Here is a 17621-nt window from a genome sequence, read left to right as displayed (position 1 = left end):
GGCTCCTATGTCTCTGACAGACAATCAGACAATAATGCCCAAACTGACTTACCCTCCCCACATAACCTATAAAAACTTTCTGACATACCTCCTCCTAATAAACACCCATGACACATAGGGACACAATTGGGTTGGATTTCTCGGCTAGATTTATAAAGGCCCTGGATGTTGTTAGCCTAGTATACAACTATGAGGCTGTGAACTGTAATTGTTAACAAAATGCTGTCTGTAAGTTGAATTGTACCAACTAGCTTTGGGCGGAGTTCGAAGTGTATCAACAGGGAAAATGACATGGGAAAGAAAATAGAAACATATGCCAATGTTAGCAATATTAAGTGAGACATAAATAAAGATTCATGCAAAGTTACAAAAATAAGTAAGCAATGGTAATTTGGAAATAAAGTATAGTTGTGTAAACGCTTACTATAATGATAGATGTCCTTCTCTTCACTGTTGCAGTATTCATAACATGTGGGATTCTCTGTCATGGGCAACCTGACGTCCGATCAGTATACCAAAGAGTTTTACTACTTAGGAATACGTGAGACGTCGCACATATGCTCTCCACATATGTCGGTCATAAAAGCGACATCCACAAGTACTGAACACAGATCTGAATGCTCCAGAAGGAACGTCAGTCCAAGAAAACAAATAGGTAAATCATACATCTATAAGAAAAAGCAAAAAACAGGGTTTAGGAGGGAGGGATAGAATTCTGCAAAAGTGAAGAGAAGGACATCTATCATTATGGTAAGATTTTACACAAATACACTATGTCCTTCTGTTCTACTGTTGTAGTATTCATAACATGAGGGAGAGTGCCAAAGCGCATGGGGAAACGTGGGAGAAGGAAGGGGCAGTAGAGCTCTCTAGAAAGCCATGAAGAATGGCCCTAGCAAAACCAGCTCTAGTTCTGGAGATTCCATCTTACTTGTAGTGTTTGGTGAAAGTATCCACAGACATCCAGGTAGCTGCTTCAAGAATGGAGTTAGTGTCCAAACCCTTGAAAAAAGCACCAAAAGAAGTCACATCCCTAGTAGAATGAGCCTTAACAGAAAAGAGGAGGCTCTTACCATGAGAAATATAACAAAAGGAAATCGCCTTAGAAATCCAACAGGAAACAGTCTGCTTGGAAACAGGTAATTCCAAGGATTTGGGATGAAAAGAAACAAAAAGCTGATCAGATTTCCTGATAGTCTTGGTTTTATCCAAATAAAATCTGAGTTGTCTATACACATCCAAGGTATGCAATACCGTCTCTCTAGGTGATTGTGGAGAAAAGAAAAGGTGGGAAATGAATGGACTGATTAAGTGACAACTCAATCACAATCTTGGGCATAAAAGAAAGGTTAGTACAAAATGGAGCTCCTTCTTCAGACAAGGAAGAAGGGGAACCAAAGCCTCTAGGGGGATGTGCATGCTGCATCCAGACTGTTTTCAGGAACCAGTGAAACTTCCTCATGTGAAGTTTGGTTAATGGTAACACTGGAATGGTGGATGCCATGAATCTCAGAAGTCTGAGGAACTCACTGGCTGTGCCAAAATGTAGAGAGAGAAGACTTTGGAAGAAAAAAAACAGTAACTGAGCCTTCACAGGGAGAAGAGAGGCTAGCATAAGGTTTGTCTGAACCCTGCACCTGAAGAAAAGATACTGAGAAGGAGTGAAGGATGACTTTGTGAAGTTTATGGTGAATTCCAGGCTTTTCAGAAGGGAGATAGTGAAGTGAAGGTTCTGCAACAAGATCTATCGAGAAGATGCCTGAAGCATAAGGTTGTCTAAATAATGGAAAACTTGGATGTCTTGAACCTGCAAAAAGCAGTTACAGGTGCTAGGTATTTGGTGAATACCCTTGGGGCAGTAGAAAGGCCAAAGGGCAAAGCAAAGAACTGAAAATGCAAGGAAGAAATAGAGAAACGTAAAATTTCCTGTAAAGGGGATGAATGGGAATGGGAATGTGAAGGTAAGCATCCTTGATATCTAGTGATGCCATAAAAGCTTGAGGAAGAATGAGAGGAAATAAAGTCTGAAGGGACAACATGTAGAAAGAAGGAACCTTGTAGAAAGTGTTGAGGTGAGAGAGGTCCAGAATTGGCCTCCAGGGACCATCCTTTCTGGGCACTAGGAACATCCTGGAATAAAACTCTCTTCCTCTGTGGGTGAGTAGAACCTCCTGAATTGTTCCTTGATTCAATAACCCCTAAAGGAATTCTGGGAATAAATGTAGTTGTTCCCAGGGTGGTTGAGGAATGCCCATGAAGGGAGGAAGAGATTTCCAGACCATGAAATAACCTTTTTGGATAATGGAAAGAGCCCATGTGTCCTGAGTGAAGTTTCCCCCAAACAGGAAGAGACAGAGAAAGACAAAGGGAAACAGGAATAGGGCTGCGGCGAAAGGGGTAGTCACAGACTACCTGGCTTGTCAGAAAAAGGCTGCTTCTAGGTAGGAGCAGACTGAGAAGTCTTAGGTGGAGGAGGCCTCCTTCCACCCTTTTTAGACTTAGATGGTTGAGTGCGAGCCTGCTTATGCACAAAGGCAGTCTTGGGTGGATAATTTCCCCTGCAAAGACTTAAATAAGTCAGCTGCAGCAGACCCAAACAAAGCTGAGTTATCCAGAGCAGCATCAACTAACTTAGCTTTAATATCATCTGGTAGTGGCTGAAGTCTCAGTCATGAATACCTTCTCACAACAGAGCCTGATGCAGCTGCCCTGGAAGATGCTTCTGATGCATCATAACTACACTTAACTGAATGCCTTTCAGCCTAAGAAGAAGCTCCTGGTAAGGCCAAGGCATTAGTCTTCCCTTCTGACTCAAGAAGATCAGAAATGACTGGTGTTGCCTGTGATAAAACAGCCAAAGCATATCTGGTCATATGGGTCTGGTAATTTATAGCACAGAATGCTAAGGTGACAGAAGTGTAAACATTCTTCCCTAGCCTTTCCAAAGTCCTGTTTTCCTTATCAGAAGGGAGATGTGTAGCAGATGGCAGCAATCTGGAAGGTTTATCCAAAGCCACAGACACCACAGCAGGATCAGCTAATGGAGATCTGAAAAGAAACTTGCTGTCCACTGGCACTTTACAAAAGCAGTCTGGCTTCTTAGGGGCTATGGGGTGTAAATCTGGAGATTGGAATGCTTAATTGAAACCATCCAATAATACAGGTAAAACTGGAGGAACATCAGAAGAAGACGATGAAGGAGGAGACTCCATTTGCAGTAGTTCATAGTACCTCTTCTGCACATTACTAACGTGGGAACTACCCCATTTGAAAAAACTCCCTCATTTTGGAAATAGCTTTTCCAAAGGTAAGTTCTTCGACAGGAGAGTCAGTGCCATTAGACTCCTGTTCCCCAATTCTCTTTTGTGGTGAAGCTGTCCAAGGTGGAGTAGGGACAGAGACACCAGAAGGGGGCTTAAATGCCATAAAGGCATTAAATAAGCCCTGGGTAATACTCTGCCATACACTTTGTGGATATCTGGCTGAAGTGGAATGTTTTGTCTTTTGTTTCTTTTTAAGGTTTGAAACACCTTATGGAAAGTGGAAGGGCCCAACGTTGGCCTACACTCCACAACAGTAGTCAGGACTTCCTCCCTAATTAATATTTGAGGGATCCCCCTAGGGCCTTCTGAAATAATGAGTCTTGGTTCCCCCTGAGCATCCAAAGTAGATATTTGTAGAGCCTCCAAGGATGTGCTTGTTATCAGAGCCACAGTGACCTCTGAACTAATTTCAGCCAAGGAATCTTAAGCAAGGACTGAACGGATCTCTGAGCCTGCATCAGCCTACAGAGAGAAGTCCAATGTAGGAGGTGCAGTGGAAGACACAGACCTAGGCTGTTTGGCTGTTCTCTTCACTGGTAACTCAGTAGAAGACCCAGACATACCCTCCACAGCATCTTCCGCTAAGTATTTAAGACGCTGGTTTTCAAGATAAATTGCTAGAGAGAAAAGGCAGCTTCATAAAGTTTTAGATATGAAGGCCTGGCAAATGGAACAAGTTTTATGGTTGTCAGTAGGCCCTAAGTAGAACTAACACTGTTCATGACTATCCTTGTGTGGAATTTGTCTCCCACAATAGATTTGCCTTTCTTGGATGACATGAAAAAAAATCTCACAAACACAGTAGCAAATAAAAAGATAAAGAAAAAAACAACAATGGGGCACTTATCTGAAATGACCTGATACAGTAGCAAATGACTCGCGTGAGCAGACCAATGGCTGAAAATTGTGTTCTGACTGGCGGCAGAGAAGTTCTGAGGATAGTACGTGCGGACATCGCTTTTATGATCGACATATGCAGAGAGAATATGTGCGATATGTCACATACTCCTAAGTAGTAAAAGGCTTTGCTATACTGGCTGGACGTCGGGTCACCCTTGGCAGGGAATCCCTCATGTTATGAATACTGTAACTGTAGAATAGAAGGACATCAAAAAGTTTTGCAAGAGACCATAAAGAAACAATGTATAAAAAATTAAAGTGCATGAAGAAAAAAATAAAGAAAGATTTTGACAATATCAGTGAGCTTCTTCAACAGATATTGTGAACACCTGTCTCTGACACTGGTAACTCGGCAGAAGACCCAGATATACCCGCCATAGCATCTTTTGCTAAGCATTTAAGACTACATCATGTGAAAGCACCAAATTAAAAAAAAAAGAAAAAGGAGTTTAAAAAATTCTATCTACTTTATGTTTTTGTAAAAGTGTATGGCAATGTAAGTATCAGCAACAGGTGAAGGTTAGTTCCTCAGCAAGACCTTTAACAACAAAAAGATTTCCCTGTGGGCATGTGGATGCATTCTTGAGAAACAAAAATTAAAAAGAAGTTTATTTTTTGAAGCCCGAAGAAGAGGCAAAGACTTTGTGTGAAGAAACAAATACTCCTAGAGAAAGCTAAAGCAGCCATCCAAGCAATAAACTAGATAGAGCAGAAGAATTACAAATAATTGGTGTAAATGCACAAAAAACTGCCACGTCCTAGCAACTGCCACGTCCTAGCAACTATAAAGTTAAGTTTTATCAGTAGTAACCCCAAAAAGTCTGACACTTGCATAAAACTATCACATACAAAGAACTTCTTTCGGCTTTTCCCAGTTAGGGGTCGCCACAGTGGATCATCTGTCCGCTCATGATTGGCAATGGAGTTTACGGTGTCTAGTTGCCAGCCCGGCAGCCAACCTTCCACAGAAGGCACATCCACGCACGCGCTCATGCCTAGGGCCAATTTAGAGTTTCCAATCCACCTACAGCATGTCTTTGGGATGTGGGAGGAAACCGGAGCACCCGGAGGAAACCCACGCGACCACAGGGAAGACATGCAGACTCCGCACAGCAGGCACCCCAGACAAGGATCGAACTGAAGAACCTCTTCCTGTGAGGTGGCAACGCTAACTGCTGCACCACCGTGGCCACCCTAAAACCCAAAACAAGTGGAGGATTGATGAAGGGAGTCCGTCTTGCAGCAACAATCACATTATTTAAACATTAAACTCTACTAAAATCCTTGTAGAAGTGATAATTATCGTTAGCACACAAATGTGCTACAGAGTACCAAGCAGTGTACCCTTCTCATAGAAATGCCTGGATGATCTACGAAGTGAATTCCATGGCAAATGGAAGAAAGTACAGTTGTGTACACTTACAATAAATGTAGATGTTCGAGTGTATTCACTGTTACAGTCATCACCTGTGGGCTATCCCTGCTGTGGTAGCCCTCGGCTGGCCCAAATACAGAATTAATGTTTTTCTGCATTGGCTGCTGTCACTTGTTGACTGACGTCAGGTCGTCAGTGTTATAAAGCAAGGCAGCTGACGCCATTACAACAGTCTTTCTTGCTGTGGAGCCTGTAGCAGAAGCAGTCTGCAAGTGTGCCGGTCGGTTGCTACCAGAGTTCGAAAAAACAGAGAAAAATATTGACTCTGATATTTGAGCCGGCCGTGGGCTATCACAGCAAGGATAACCCACAGTTGATGACTGCAACAGTGAAACACGAAAAACATCTCTTGTTCTACTTTTAGATTGGACATCCAACTTGCAATGCTTACAGGAAGTGTGAATGTCTAAGTAGCAGCCTTACTAATACTTTGCCAAAATGTGGTTTTCTAGGTTGTGAGGTTAGCTATTAACAAGGACAATGGGCTCAAACCTCCCCAGTCAGAGTCCTGCATTTTTTTCATAAAAGAAAGTAATACCATTAGCCAACCACTCGGAAAGATAGTGTTAAGTGACTTTCAATAAAGACAAAACAGCCGATCAAACTGTTTTAGTGGTTTAGTCCTGTTAATATAGTATCTAAATTGTCTTTATACAATCACTGTATGCAAAATTCTCTTACCCAAGTTCTTCTTTTTAAGAAGTAAAATGACAGTCAAACAGATTTCGTACATCCCCACAGGTATAGAGAGATTTTAAAGCCCATCATAGATATAAAGGCAGTATTTCTTCTCATATATCTTCTATATTTGTGAAAAACCTGTGTGCAATTCTTTACTGAGCAAGGCTTGCAGTTCGGAAATCTTGGTGGCAATTATAAATGTTACAAAGAAAATTGTTTCCATAGAGAAACTCTAGGTCTTCTGAAGTTCAAACCAAGCAGAATTAGCTTGCTAGTCAAAGTTCAGTTCTCAGGCAGCAGACATAGGACTTCCAAGGGACCTCAGATGAAGGACTGCATTCAAAACTGTTTTACAGCAAAATGAGAAATCATAGCAGGCTCCATAGGTACAAACAGAAGAGATGGTAAATAAACATTTACACAGAAGTAAGCAAAATCATTACCAAAGGACAAGAATCACAAAAGTGAAGGATATTAGTTATTATTTGAGACTCAAACCCAAAATCTCCAGGACACCAAAGTAATTTGACCTTGATCACCATGTTGGGGGTTTCCTAGACTCATACTATGGACTGGCAATATAAAGCCTTGCTATCTGGTTCCCCAAGTAAGAATTAGAACCAAAACTTCAGTTAAGGTTCCTGTGAAGCCATTATGTGTGGAAGAGGTCATAGGGCAGCTTAAAGTGAAGTACCCTGAAGGAATAGCCCATCGGAGTTATCACAGATAAATAATATACAGAGAGTGGGCCACAGCAAAGTAAAATGAAAAAAATAAATAAATAAAAGGCTGTAACAAGTGAAAAAACTTCTTGAAAAATGCAAGGGCTAAAAATTATGATGCAAAATTCAAGGCTCCAAAACTGCTGCCGCTTCTCAATGCTAAAGCTTACATCAGGACACTTACGATTTTACTGCTTGTGCAGCACAGTGTAACTACAGTGACATGATGCATAATGTATAGCATGCCATAACATCATTTGACACCAAGTTATGAAGGACACGGTTGGGAGGGATGCAGATCTACAAGACATGAAAAGCAGCTTGGTAAAATTGAAAATGCAAGATATAAATTTACCTAAATGTGCCTTCTGCAACACAGAACAAATTACTTCTCAAATTGTGTTGTCAAAAGAGCTCCATAATTCCAGTATCCTACATTATGACCAAAAGAATATCTGCTTAGTTTTGCTGCAGTGACAAAATATATCTTTAGCATGGTGGGAGTTACCTTATTTTCATTGACTACTAAGACAACAAGAGAATCTGGATGCCACTCCTTCAAATAAATGTTTGAGAAGCTACACAGGAAAAAGAGATGAAAAAAAGCAACTTCGACCTAAAACAGAAATGCACTGTTCATCTTAACTTTTCTATTCTGTGTACTAATTCTTGAAAATCGTTTGTGTTTCACTGGCTTTTTGATAAGCTCTATGAAAGTATAGTCATTGTTTCTTTTTAAATGAATTACTCTAAACAGTCCTTACGTCAAGCTGATAAAAGCCCTTCTTGGTCCATTTAGATTTTCTTCAAAACAAAAGATGAGAAAGTGCACATTTTCCTAAGTGATCAAACCTCTAGCCCTTAAAAAAAACTAAATCCTCCGTCCCTGGTATAACAGCCATCAACTCCGCTCATTCAGTTGTAACAAAACTGTCACTTTAAATCAGTAGCAGTAGTAGTAAGGCCTCCAGGTATGGTATTGTGCTTGATTTTGTAGTTAAGGTGATAAAACCTACATCCCATGGCCAAAAATGAAAGCATTTATCAGGCTGTCAATGTAGCGCTTCAATCTAACTCAAGTCTTGCTCTTCAAATAAGATTTCTCCAATAGCTCACTTTTTAGAAAATCATTTCATTGTAAATGTTGACCTCAGCAAGACAGTTTCAACATGTAACACTTTGGGTAGTGACCAACAGTAAAAACTACAGAAGTCCTACTCTCTATACTAGTTGACACAGGCGAAGACAAATTCCTTTTGGAAACCATGTGAAATTTAAATAGGAAGAAAAAGTTATGACCTTCATGATCTGGTAGAGAAAAAGTGGAAATGAAAAACATTTAAAGGTAATGAAGGATTTCCAGACATTTGAATTGGGATTCACAGACAATTGTTGGGCATTTCCACAGAGCTTGCATAGTTTTGCAGTGAAGACAGTAATTATAAATACAGAGATACCATGATATGCAGCACAACTCTGTTCAGATGTGGAAAGCTCAGTAGTACAGCAACTATGGAGTGAAACCAAGCCAGGCACTGATAGAATTGCAGAGAACAGAAAAATAACAAGGATATATGTATCATCCAAGTAAGCTCAGTGAATGCACGACCTACTGCAAAGCCTGCATAATAAAACGCCATATGCATCTGTAACTATTACCTAACATATAAGACACATTTGTGCAAAGGATAACATTACATGAGCACATTAGTGAACAGAGGAGTGTATCCCACAGCCAGGTGACAAAGTAGCACTCAACATATACAGCCACACAACAGTGCTATTAAGACAACCCACATACATGAATACCCTTATGATGCATAAAATAAGGTGGAAAGTGTGTGTATACGGAAGTAAAAAGGGAAAGGCAGTAAGCAGATGGGCAGAGCATGCGAGCTGGGGAAGTACTGTTTTACTGGGAGAGAACCAGCTTTTTCTTATTTAGATATAGAAATCAGGGGGCTAGGGGAGTGTGCAATGTCAAACAGATAAACACACCACAGGACAAACAAGGGTGGGGTGAATGGACAGACTCCTCCACTGGGAGACACAGGCTGGACAGGGACACAATGGCCACACAAAAGATGATAACAATACTTGAACATTGCATAAAGTATGGATCTACACATAACAAAAAGGGAGAACACCAAGCTGTGGATAGGGAGGGGTATATGTAGTGTGTATAGGCAGTCTCCTTGCCCAGAGAACTACATTGACTCATCACAACCAAATGAATCACTGTGGCCAGTAGTATGAGCATGTTCCTTCTATGCTGGCTTAATGGTCTGGACCAGCTGGGTGACAGAGTCAGATATATGCTCCACAAAACATTCCATATGGTTAAGGGAAGCATTCAGCTCCCTCTCAACCACCAACTTCACACATGCTGTAGCTGCTGCTGGGCCACTATAGGTAATTGGCCCAGACTATCTGCTGGAGAGAGGTTTCCACACCCTCTAGCAAAGCACTCCACCCCTCCTTCTCATTTACAGCCTCGGCAGAGGCATGTTGTGGCTGTGGGACTTGAACTCCACCTCTTGTTCTTTTGGACCTGCAGAGTGCAGAAAAACTGTGAAGGGTGCCAAAAGTGTACATTATTCCATTAAGCCAAATAAGTATATACACCACAGGACAGCATACATCAATGACACCAACCCTACCTTGCTGCCAGTCTAAGTAGCCTCTATTGGTAGCTCTTACAGTTATTTGCTTGTTCTGCAGATGCTAGGAAGAGAAAAGGTCAAACAGAACTCTGAAAAGGGAAGGAAAAGGTCAATAGAATATATACCACCCACTTCCCTACATCTGCATCCTTTACTTTGCTGCCAAGAAGCCAGCCAGGAGTGTAACCCCCTCTCTATAGTACACAGACTGGTACATGATAACAGTTGCATGTCCACCACCATGACACAAGATCCCTGCTTGGTAGCAATCATCGATCAATTCACTGTCAGACCTGCAGTAGGAGAAAATCAATGGACAGGTCACTGGCATTACTTCCCACCATCACCAAATTCACTTATGCCAGCCTCACAGCACAATACGATGCATTATTCAAACTACGTAAAGATGCCCTCCTAAAGCTGAAGCTGTTATTCTCATTACTTAGGTGTAGCAGGTGCCCCATTATGTTCAGGTATGCCTTATGCCTACTGCTTATACTTAGAATGTGTGTATCTGAATATATTAGGAAGCAAACCTATCTGTCAAGTATATCTTATCGTATGTGTACATCAGGGGACAAGTGACTTTCTCACCTGTGTACTCCCTTTATACACTACGGATTTATGGGCAACATAGCAATCTACCATGTGGGACTTACATACCTTTGCTTATGATGACTCAATCTAGTTCCCCCTGGGCTAGGAGGCTGCTTATACATACTGCACACACCCCTCCCTATCCACAGCATGGACCTAACTGGTGAATTGTGTAGCATTCAGGGGGATGCCAACCAATGCCACTTGCAACTCTATGAACACATGGAGTTCAGAGACACCATATGAGTGGTCTCATGAAGTCTACAGTAACACACACACACTGCCTCAACTGTCACCCCCATGCAGAGGATTTCAAGTGCCACCATAACTAATTGGTGTTGTCCATGGCGGGTATAGAGTATTGCCAAAACACTTTGCCAGCAGACGCCAGCTTGGTCAGGGTCTAGCAATAACATAATTTCGCTGTCCACAGGAGGGCCTGAGTCTAGTCACCCAACACTAGGGCTGCCAACAGGTCAGTTATGCACCCCATCCATGTCACTGGAGGATGTGATTCCAGATCAAACACATTACCACAACAGGAGAATAATATGCTGATAAACACATCTAAAACTAAGCATATGAGGTTTGTGAGACATAAGTTGAAAGGTAAATATTTAATACAGCACACAGTGATTGAAATGTAGATTCATTTAAGGACATGGATAGATCCAGATTTGAGTTCTTCTAATCATATCAACCAATTAGTTAGTTAATGACATTTACAGAATTACAGGTTGTATAAAAAAGATTTATAGTCTAAGAAATCAGAAATGATGACGTCATTGTTTGTTAATTATGTTAGACACAAACCTAAATATGGAAAACAAGCATAGGTCAACTGGAAAGAGTACAGCAGATATATACCAAGAGCATCCACGGATGTGAAAACTTTACTATGACAGACTAAAATATCTTGAATTTGTTCAATGTCTCACATGGATATTTAAGAAAAATCTTATTAAGTTATATTGGGTATTTAAGAGACAACTACCTCTGGGAATGCTTGGGATTATCAAAAAGTAGTAGAGAATCATCAGACAACCCATGTAGAAGATTCTATAGGTATGAGAAGTGTACTGATTGGTTCTGCCAGACAGCAGATGGTGCATGGAATAGACTACCAATTTACATTAAATAAAGCACTAGTTTAGATATTAAGAAAAGCCTGGACACTTATTAGAGGAACAACTGTTTTGGTATATTGGCAGCCTAGAAGGGCATTAATGACCATGCTTGAAATATTTTTATGTATGCATGTTATGTATGTATCCAAGAAAATTACAGCATGTGTCCATGCAGCTGAAACAACCAGTAAATCCAAAAAAGCTCACGTAGCGTTAATCCCTAGTGAACTCACCAAAAAGGAATCAAATACAATGGTAGTCTGGACCAATGACCTATAGTGGCCCAGCTGCAACATGAAACAATTTCATAAAGAGGTTTTGAGCCTCAATCACAAGGAGTTACGCCCCCTGGGTGGTGCCAGGGAGACCAGGGCCCAAGTCCTTGTGATTGAGGCTCCAAAACCTCTTTATAAAATTGTTTTATGTGGTTTTATGTTGCGGTCTATGGATTAAACTAAGAATTTAATGAACCTTTGATTCTCGGCTGGAGCACCTTCTGTGTGGAGTCTGCATGTCCTCCCCGCGGTCGAGTGGCATTCGAAAGACATGCGTGAATGGGCGTGCCTTCGTTGAAGGTTGGGCGTCGGGCTGGCACCTCAGCACCATAAAAAATCTACTGCCAATCATTAGCAGACCGGAATTCCGCTGTGGCGACCCCTAACTGGGAAAAGCCGAAAGAAAAACAATGCATGGCCTTGCAGATCAGACTCACCAGACTGATAGGGCAATAGTTCCCGGGATCCAAGGTGGATCCCCCTTTGTGGGGTAGGATAACTGTAGCTGTGCACCACTCAGTGGGCACAAGACCTGAGGTGAGGCTATGATTAAACATGACACTTAGGTGAGGTGCCAGTTAATTTTATAGTTCATGTAGTACGCAGCCTGGGATGTCGTACTGATCCCATGGATGCTGTATTCTTAGCTTTGGCGAGTGCGTTTTTTAGCTGTGTGGCCGTTACCGGAATATGGCAATCTTTCGGTATTGAGATGGGCCTTTTAGGGGGTGAGAGGAGGGTGAAGTTTACACTGAATCAATCTGCCAGGATATTGGCAATATCATTGGGGTCAGTATATTTAATGCCATTCTGAGCAGATCTGAGCATTGTCATTTAGATTCTTGACATAGCTATAGAATGCCTTGTGGTTGTCTTTGGAATATTTTGGCAATTTTATTTTCGTAACTAGCTTTGGAGGATTTTATGAGGGATCTCAGCTTCTTACTGAGGCTGGTAAGGGAGTTTTTTGCATCCTGGGATTTTCCTCTTTTCTGCAACAGTTTCTTCCTTTTGTTGTAAAGTTTGTTTATGGCAAGGGACCACCAGATTGGCTTCTTTTTTTGGAGGAGAGTGTCTTGGTTCTATTGGGGGATGGCACGATTCATGCACGAGTGGCTGTGCTCATACAGTGCCTTAGTGTAGGATTCAGCAATCGAACTTTCAGTTTCCGTCTGCATGGCTGTCATGAAGTTTGTCACTTCTCACTTGAGTAGCATGAAGTTGGCTTTGGAGAAGTTTTTTTTACAGAGGTTTCCTTACTGGGGGGTGGGGTGGGATGTGGATGTCAAGGGTGATTAGCTTATGGTCAGACCTGACAAACGAGAGGGTGACCATAGGTGTGGAGCATCGATTTCCTATGTGTTGGTAATGACCAGGTCTAGGATATTGGAGCCCCTGGTGGGACTAAGGATTAGTTGATCCAGGGCATTGGAATTTATAAATTCCAAGAACCACTGGGCAAAGGTGTTGGTACACGAGTAGTTTTTCCAGTTAATGTCAGGGTAGTTGAAATCACCCAGTATTAGGGTGTTTGGTTGTATCTTAATATTTTCCAGTATGTTTAGAAAGCTGTAATGATAATCTTGGGGCATGGTGGGGGATCTGTAGCAAGCTACAATTTGGATTGCAGTCTCACCTATTGTTAGTTGTACCTGGAGAATTTCAGACGCATTGTGTTGGGCAACTAGCCTGGTGTTGTGAATATCCTTGGTGAATATGGACACTACTCCACCTTTAGTGTTTCAGTCCTGGTTTGATGGCCAAAAAGTGTGGTAAGAGTTGTAGCCTGGTATTGCAGGGATGCTCTCTGGAGCCTTGAACCAGGTCTCAGTTACTGCACAGATATCTATGTTCTCCATTTTTAGGACTGCCTCGAGAGAGTGCATTTTGAGGTTTAGACTTTTAGGATTGAGTAGCATTACCTTCAGATTTTGCATGCTTGTACCTGTTATGGTGGCGGTTTTGTCCTTTGAACTTTGCCTAAAAAAGGCACTATAGGGGTGGCAAGAGCCTTAGCCAGTAACCTGAATCCCAAGGGCGACAGGTGCAGACCATCTCTGGCAAAGCACTGTAGTCTGTCGAACGTCATCCCAGGCAGACAGATACTGGATCCCCTTTGAATGACACCAGAAGCTTAGCCAATTGTTGAAGTCAATTATTTTGTCCTTATACTGTGGTATCATTCTGGGCGAAGGCAGGATGCTACTCAGGGTTAGGGTCATACCTGCCTGGGCCACATGACCCGAGCGCTCTTCCATGTTTATTTTTATGTAGTCCAGGGAAGTATGTCTCAAGTCATTCACTCCAACATGACAATGACAGATTCATATTTGTACTTGTTGTGGAGTGACTTCAGTGCATGCATTATGTGGCGGATCCTGGCAGCCGACAGGCAGCTGACTGTAATTTTTTCCTTGTTCAGCCTGGTGAATGGGACAGCAGTGTGCCTGACTATAGAGTCACCTATGACTACAGTGTTGGGTACGTTGTCTTGCCTTAGGGGTTGTTGTTGGGTGGCACACTGGTGTTGTGAGCTATGTGACACTTGGTTGTGATTGGTGTTTGTTTGCGTTTCAGCTTTGGAGGTCCTTGTTGCTTGGGCAGGTTAATGTTAAGGGCCTCCACATATGTGGGTTTAATATTGCTATGTGTAGGTGTTGGTGGTGTGGGTTTAGAAGGGCTATGTGTTGCTTGAGGTGTAGTGCAGGTGTTAACCTTCTCCTCTTGACTGTCTAGCACAATCTTGGGTGGAGAGAGCTTTGCTTCCAGTTTGGCTAAGTAAGTGCGTCTCTCGCAGGTTGTAGTGTTGGGTGGTAGGACGAGAGGGTTGTCTGTGTACATGAGGCAATTGCTGCATTGACCCAGTATACCCAGATTCACCAGGTGGACAGGAGAAATCACCGGAAGCTGACCCTTGGACATGCCTGGTTTGGTGTTTTTTTTTTTTGTAAAGTACAAGAGCTGTTTTCCCTTACTTTAGCAAGGTACTTAGTGCCTAAGATTAATTTCTCCTTATTAACAAGGAGAGTTGAGTGCTTGTATCAGTCTGACTTCCTAGTGCTTTCCAGCAGGTTTTAAAGCAAGTGCTAGTCACAGGGATGCTTAAAGGTAAGATGAAAAAATGGTTTATCCTAAATACTGCAGTGTGCACTATAAGAGTTAGATGTGAAAGTAGGTAACTTAAGTTTTACTTGTCGAAAAAGTTAAGTTTTAGTGGAGAGTCACTATTTTTAAAACAGCAAGATAGATTGAAAGGGGGTGGGTACTTTTGTATTCTGGTACTATGGAATACAGTAGGATGGCCAATAAATTTAAATAGTTGAAGGGGAGTGATTTCACAAAATGATAATTTTGTGCTTACTCACACAAGCCAGTAAAAACAGAGAAGAAATTAGATATATGGTCAAAGTAACATAAGGGGAAGGCAACCAGAAAGACAGTGGTGTTTAAGAACACTACAGTGGGAGGGTGGGGAAAAAAAGATCTGCCTGACTCACGAGACAGAGCTGTGGTCTCTTTTCAAGTTTTAATATGCAGTTAAAAGCAGAATACAAGTAAAACACAAGGTAAATAAAACAAATCACAGTATTCAAAATAGAAAAGACAATAAAGTAATACAACAAATAAAAGGCAAACTAACCTTTCCCTCACAGCAAAGTGTAGCAGAGTCTGGGTGAGCCTTTCTAGTAAAAAATTGTCATGGCCCATATTTGTGAACTAGATGTGACTGATTCACTTGTGCAGTCATAAACTCTGTTGCCCTTCACTGTCTAGGTGTGTTATCTGGAATGTACTGCATCCTTTTCTGGCTTAATGCATCTCAAAGATGCTACAACTACTGCCTCTATGTCTGTGGGGTGTGGATCTGGTTCTATTGCAAATGCACACAGGAGCTGTTCCACCCCCACCCCCAACAGTATCACGTTATACACCATGGCACAGCTATGCCTAGCTTTCGTGCTGAGTAGGGAAGTACTGCAACACAAGACAAGATGTATCTAGGCAGAGGAAACATCTGTTCATCAGACAGGATACTCACTCGATGTTGCTGAGCTCAGCGTGTGTCATGTTCGAGTGGGGTTTGACAACACTCTAAACCCAACTATCAGGCAGTCAGTGCAGAAGACTACCATCTACAAGGTTGGGATTGGACTGGATAATGGTTACTCAACAGGAATTTGGATCCTTTGCAGATAGTGAAAATAAAAAATCTTGCCATCATACAATAAGAAACAGACAAAAAACAATGATGAGATGCACCACACCCACACTCATTGGACTGGACTGGACTGGATAATGGTTACTTAACAACATGATGACTTGTTTAAACCAATTTTGCCAGAATGGGACACAGGCAAGAAATGAACTGATGAAATGCCTGGTAAGGCAGATGTCATGAGGCTAAGGGAAAAATAGGGAAAAATATCTTCTATTATTCAGTTGGAATTTTTTTAATCCCTAAACTGACAGTCCTTTCCACATTCAGCAGCAGAAGTGTGTAAGAGGATCCCAAAAGATTAATCCACAAGTACTCAAGCATGACAGCAGAAGACATTCAGTAAGCTATCAATAAACTGCCAAGTTGGCCTTTCAAAACTCATCACATGTCAAACTGTAACTAAAGACGTGACTGGGAATACTTACAGGCAAAACCACAAGTCTAGCTCCTTGGTCTGCTGCTTTCTTCACCATCACACATGCTCGCTTCAGATTATCACTTTTGGAAGAAGAGACAAGGAGCTGGACGAGTGCTATTCGAAATTCTGGTAAAGAAAGACAAACATTTTAGAATGTACCACTACATTTTAAAAACTGGAAGACGTTGACAACCATTTTATCAAGCTATACAAAATTATTTTGGGATACAAGCATTTTGCTGTCATAGTACAACACACAAGTGAAAAGATAACTATCAACTTGCAATCTAAAACAGAAACACAGAGAAATACTGCAGAAATACCTCCAAATGTAGATTTTCTAACTCTTTCAGAGCTTGTTTGAGAAGATTTTAAACTTGACCAGGTATACACGTGAAGGGAGCATGACGTATTCCATGCATACCTACAGCAGTACAACACTGAAAAAGGTTAGAGCTTTAAGAAATATTCTGAGGACTCCCTACCTTACACATGCACCCTAAAAACACTTACATGGATATGGCAATTCTCTATAAGTTGCTGAGCTTTCCTGTATAAAAAGACTTTGCCTTACCAATCTTATTCCATTAGTGTCTTTGGCAAATAAGCAGCAGAAAACTAATTACAAAGGTCTCCACGTGTCAAAGTAGGAGATTCCAAAGCTACACATGCTTAGGATTCACTGAAGCTTAATAATAACTGTAAGGATATTGCTGTAACAGATCTGACCTCTGAAAGGCCCCTCCACAGACTGACTGTTGACAACACCTGAATACATCCTTTGTTTGACCCTCATGTGTCTCTTAAAAAAACTGAGCATCGGTGTTAAGGATACACACACACACACACACACACACACACACACACACACACACACACACACACACACACACACACACACACACACACACACACCTCACAATTTCTCTGCTTGGGGTTAACTAAGCTTATTTAAAGAAAGTCTTATTGATGCAATAAAGCAGCTTTATGTCCCAGTCGAGAACATGTGCTAAGAGTCTAAACAAGAAACTGCACTCCCTTGAAGCACTCCTCACTTTGGAAGATGATGACATCTGTGCCATCACCGAAACATGGTTCAAAGGCACAGAAAGCACCCCAGCCGTGCAGGGCTACAATGCCTTCCATACGTTCAGACCACAAATTGAGTGTGAAAGAACCAAAGGAGGAGATGTATCCATCTTCATTAAGGATAAGTACACCTCGAGAATAGTCAAACAGTATGACTCTCTTGAGCTACTCC

The 17621-nt window shown here is 41.6% G+C and overlaps 1 protein-coding gene across 1 annotated transcript in view; it reads right to left on the bottom strand.

Annotated features, from left to right (window-relative positions):
- Positions 1 to 17621, bottom strand: part of NIT2 (nitrilase family member 2) — a 570156-nt gene that overhangs the window by 498212 nt on the left and 54323 nt on the right. The window contains exon 2 of the mRNA XM_044071381.1: positions 16368 to 16486. Within this exon, the coding sequence (XP_043927316.1) occupies positions 16368 to 16486 (119 nt within the window). The remainder of the gene's footprint in view (positions 1 to 16367; positions 16487 to 17621) is intronic.

Source organism: Protopterus annectens, chromosome 5.part0, assembly GCF_019279795.1.
Source record: "Protopterus annectens isolate FY-2018-M chromosome 5.part0, PAN1.0, whole genome shotgun sequence".
NCBI lineage: Eukaryota > Metazoa > Chordata > Ceratodontiformes > Protopteridae > Protopterus > Protopterus annectens.
The sequence above is the reverse complement of the archived record's forward strand: the minus strand, read 5'-3'. Positions and strand labels throughout refer to the sequence as shown.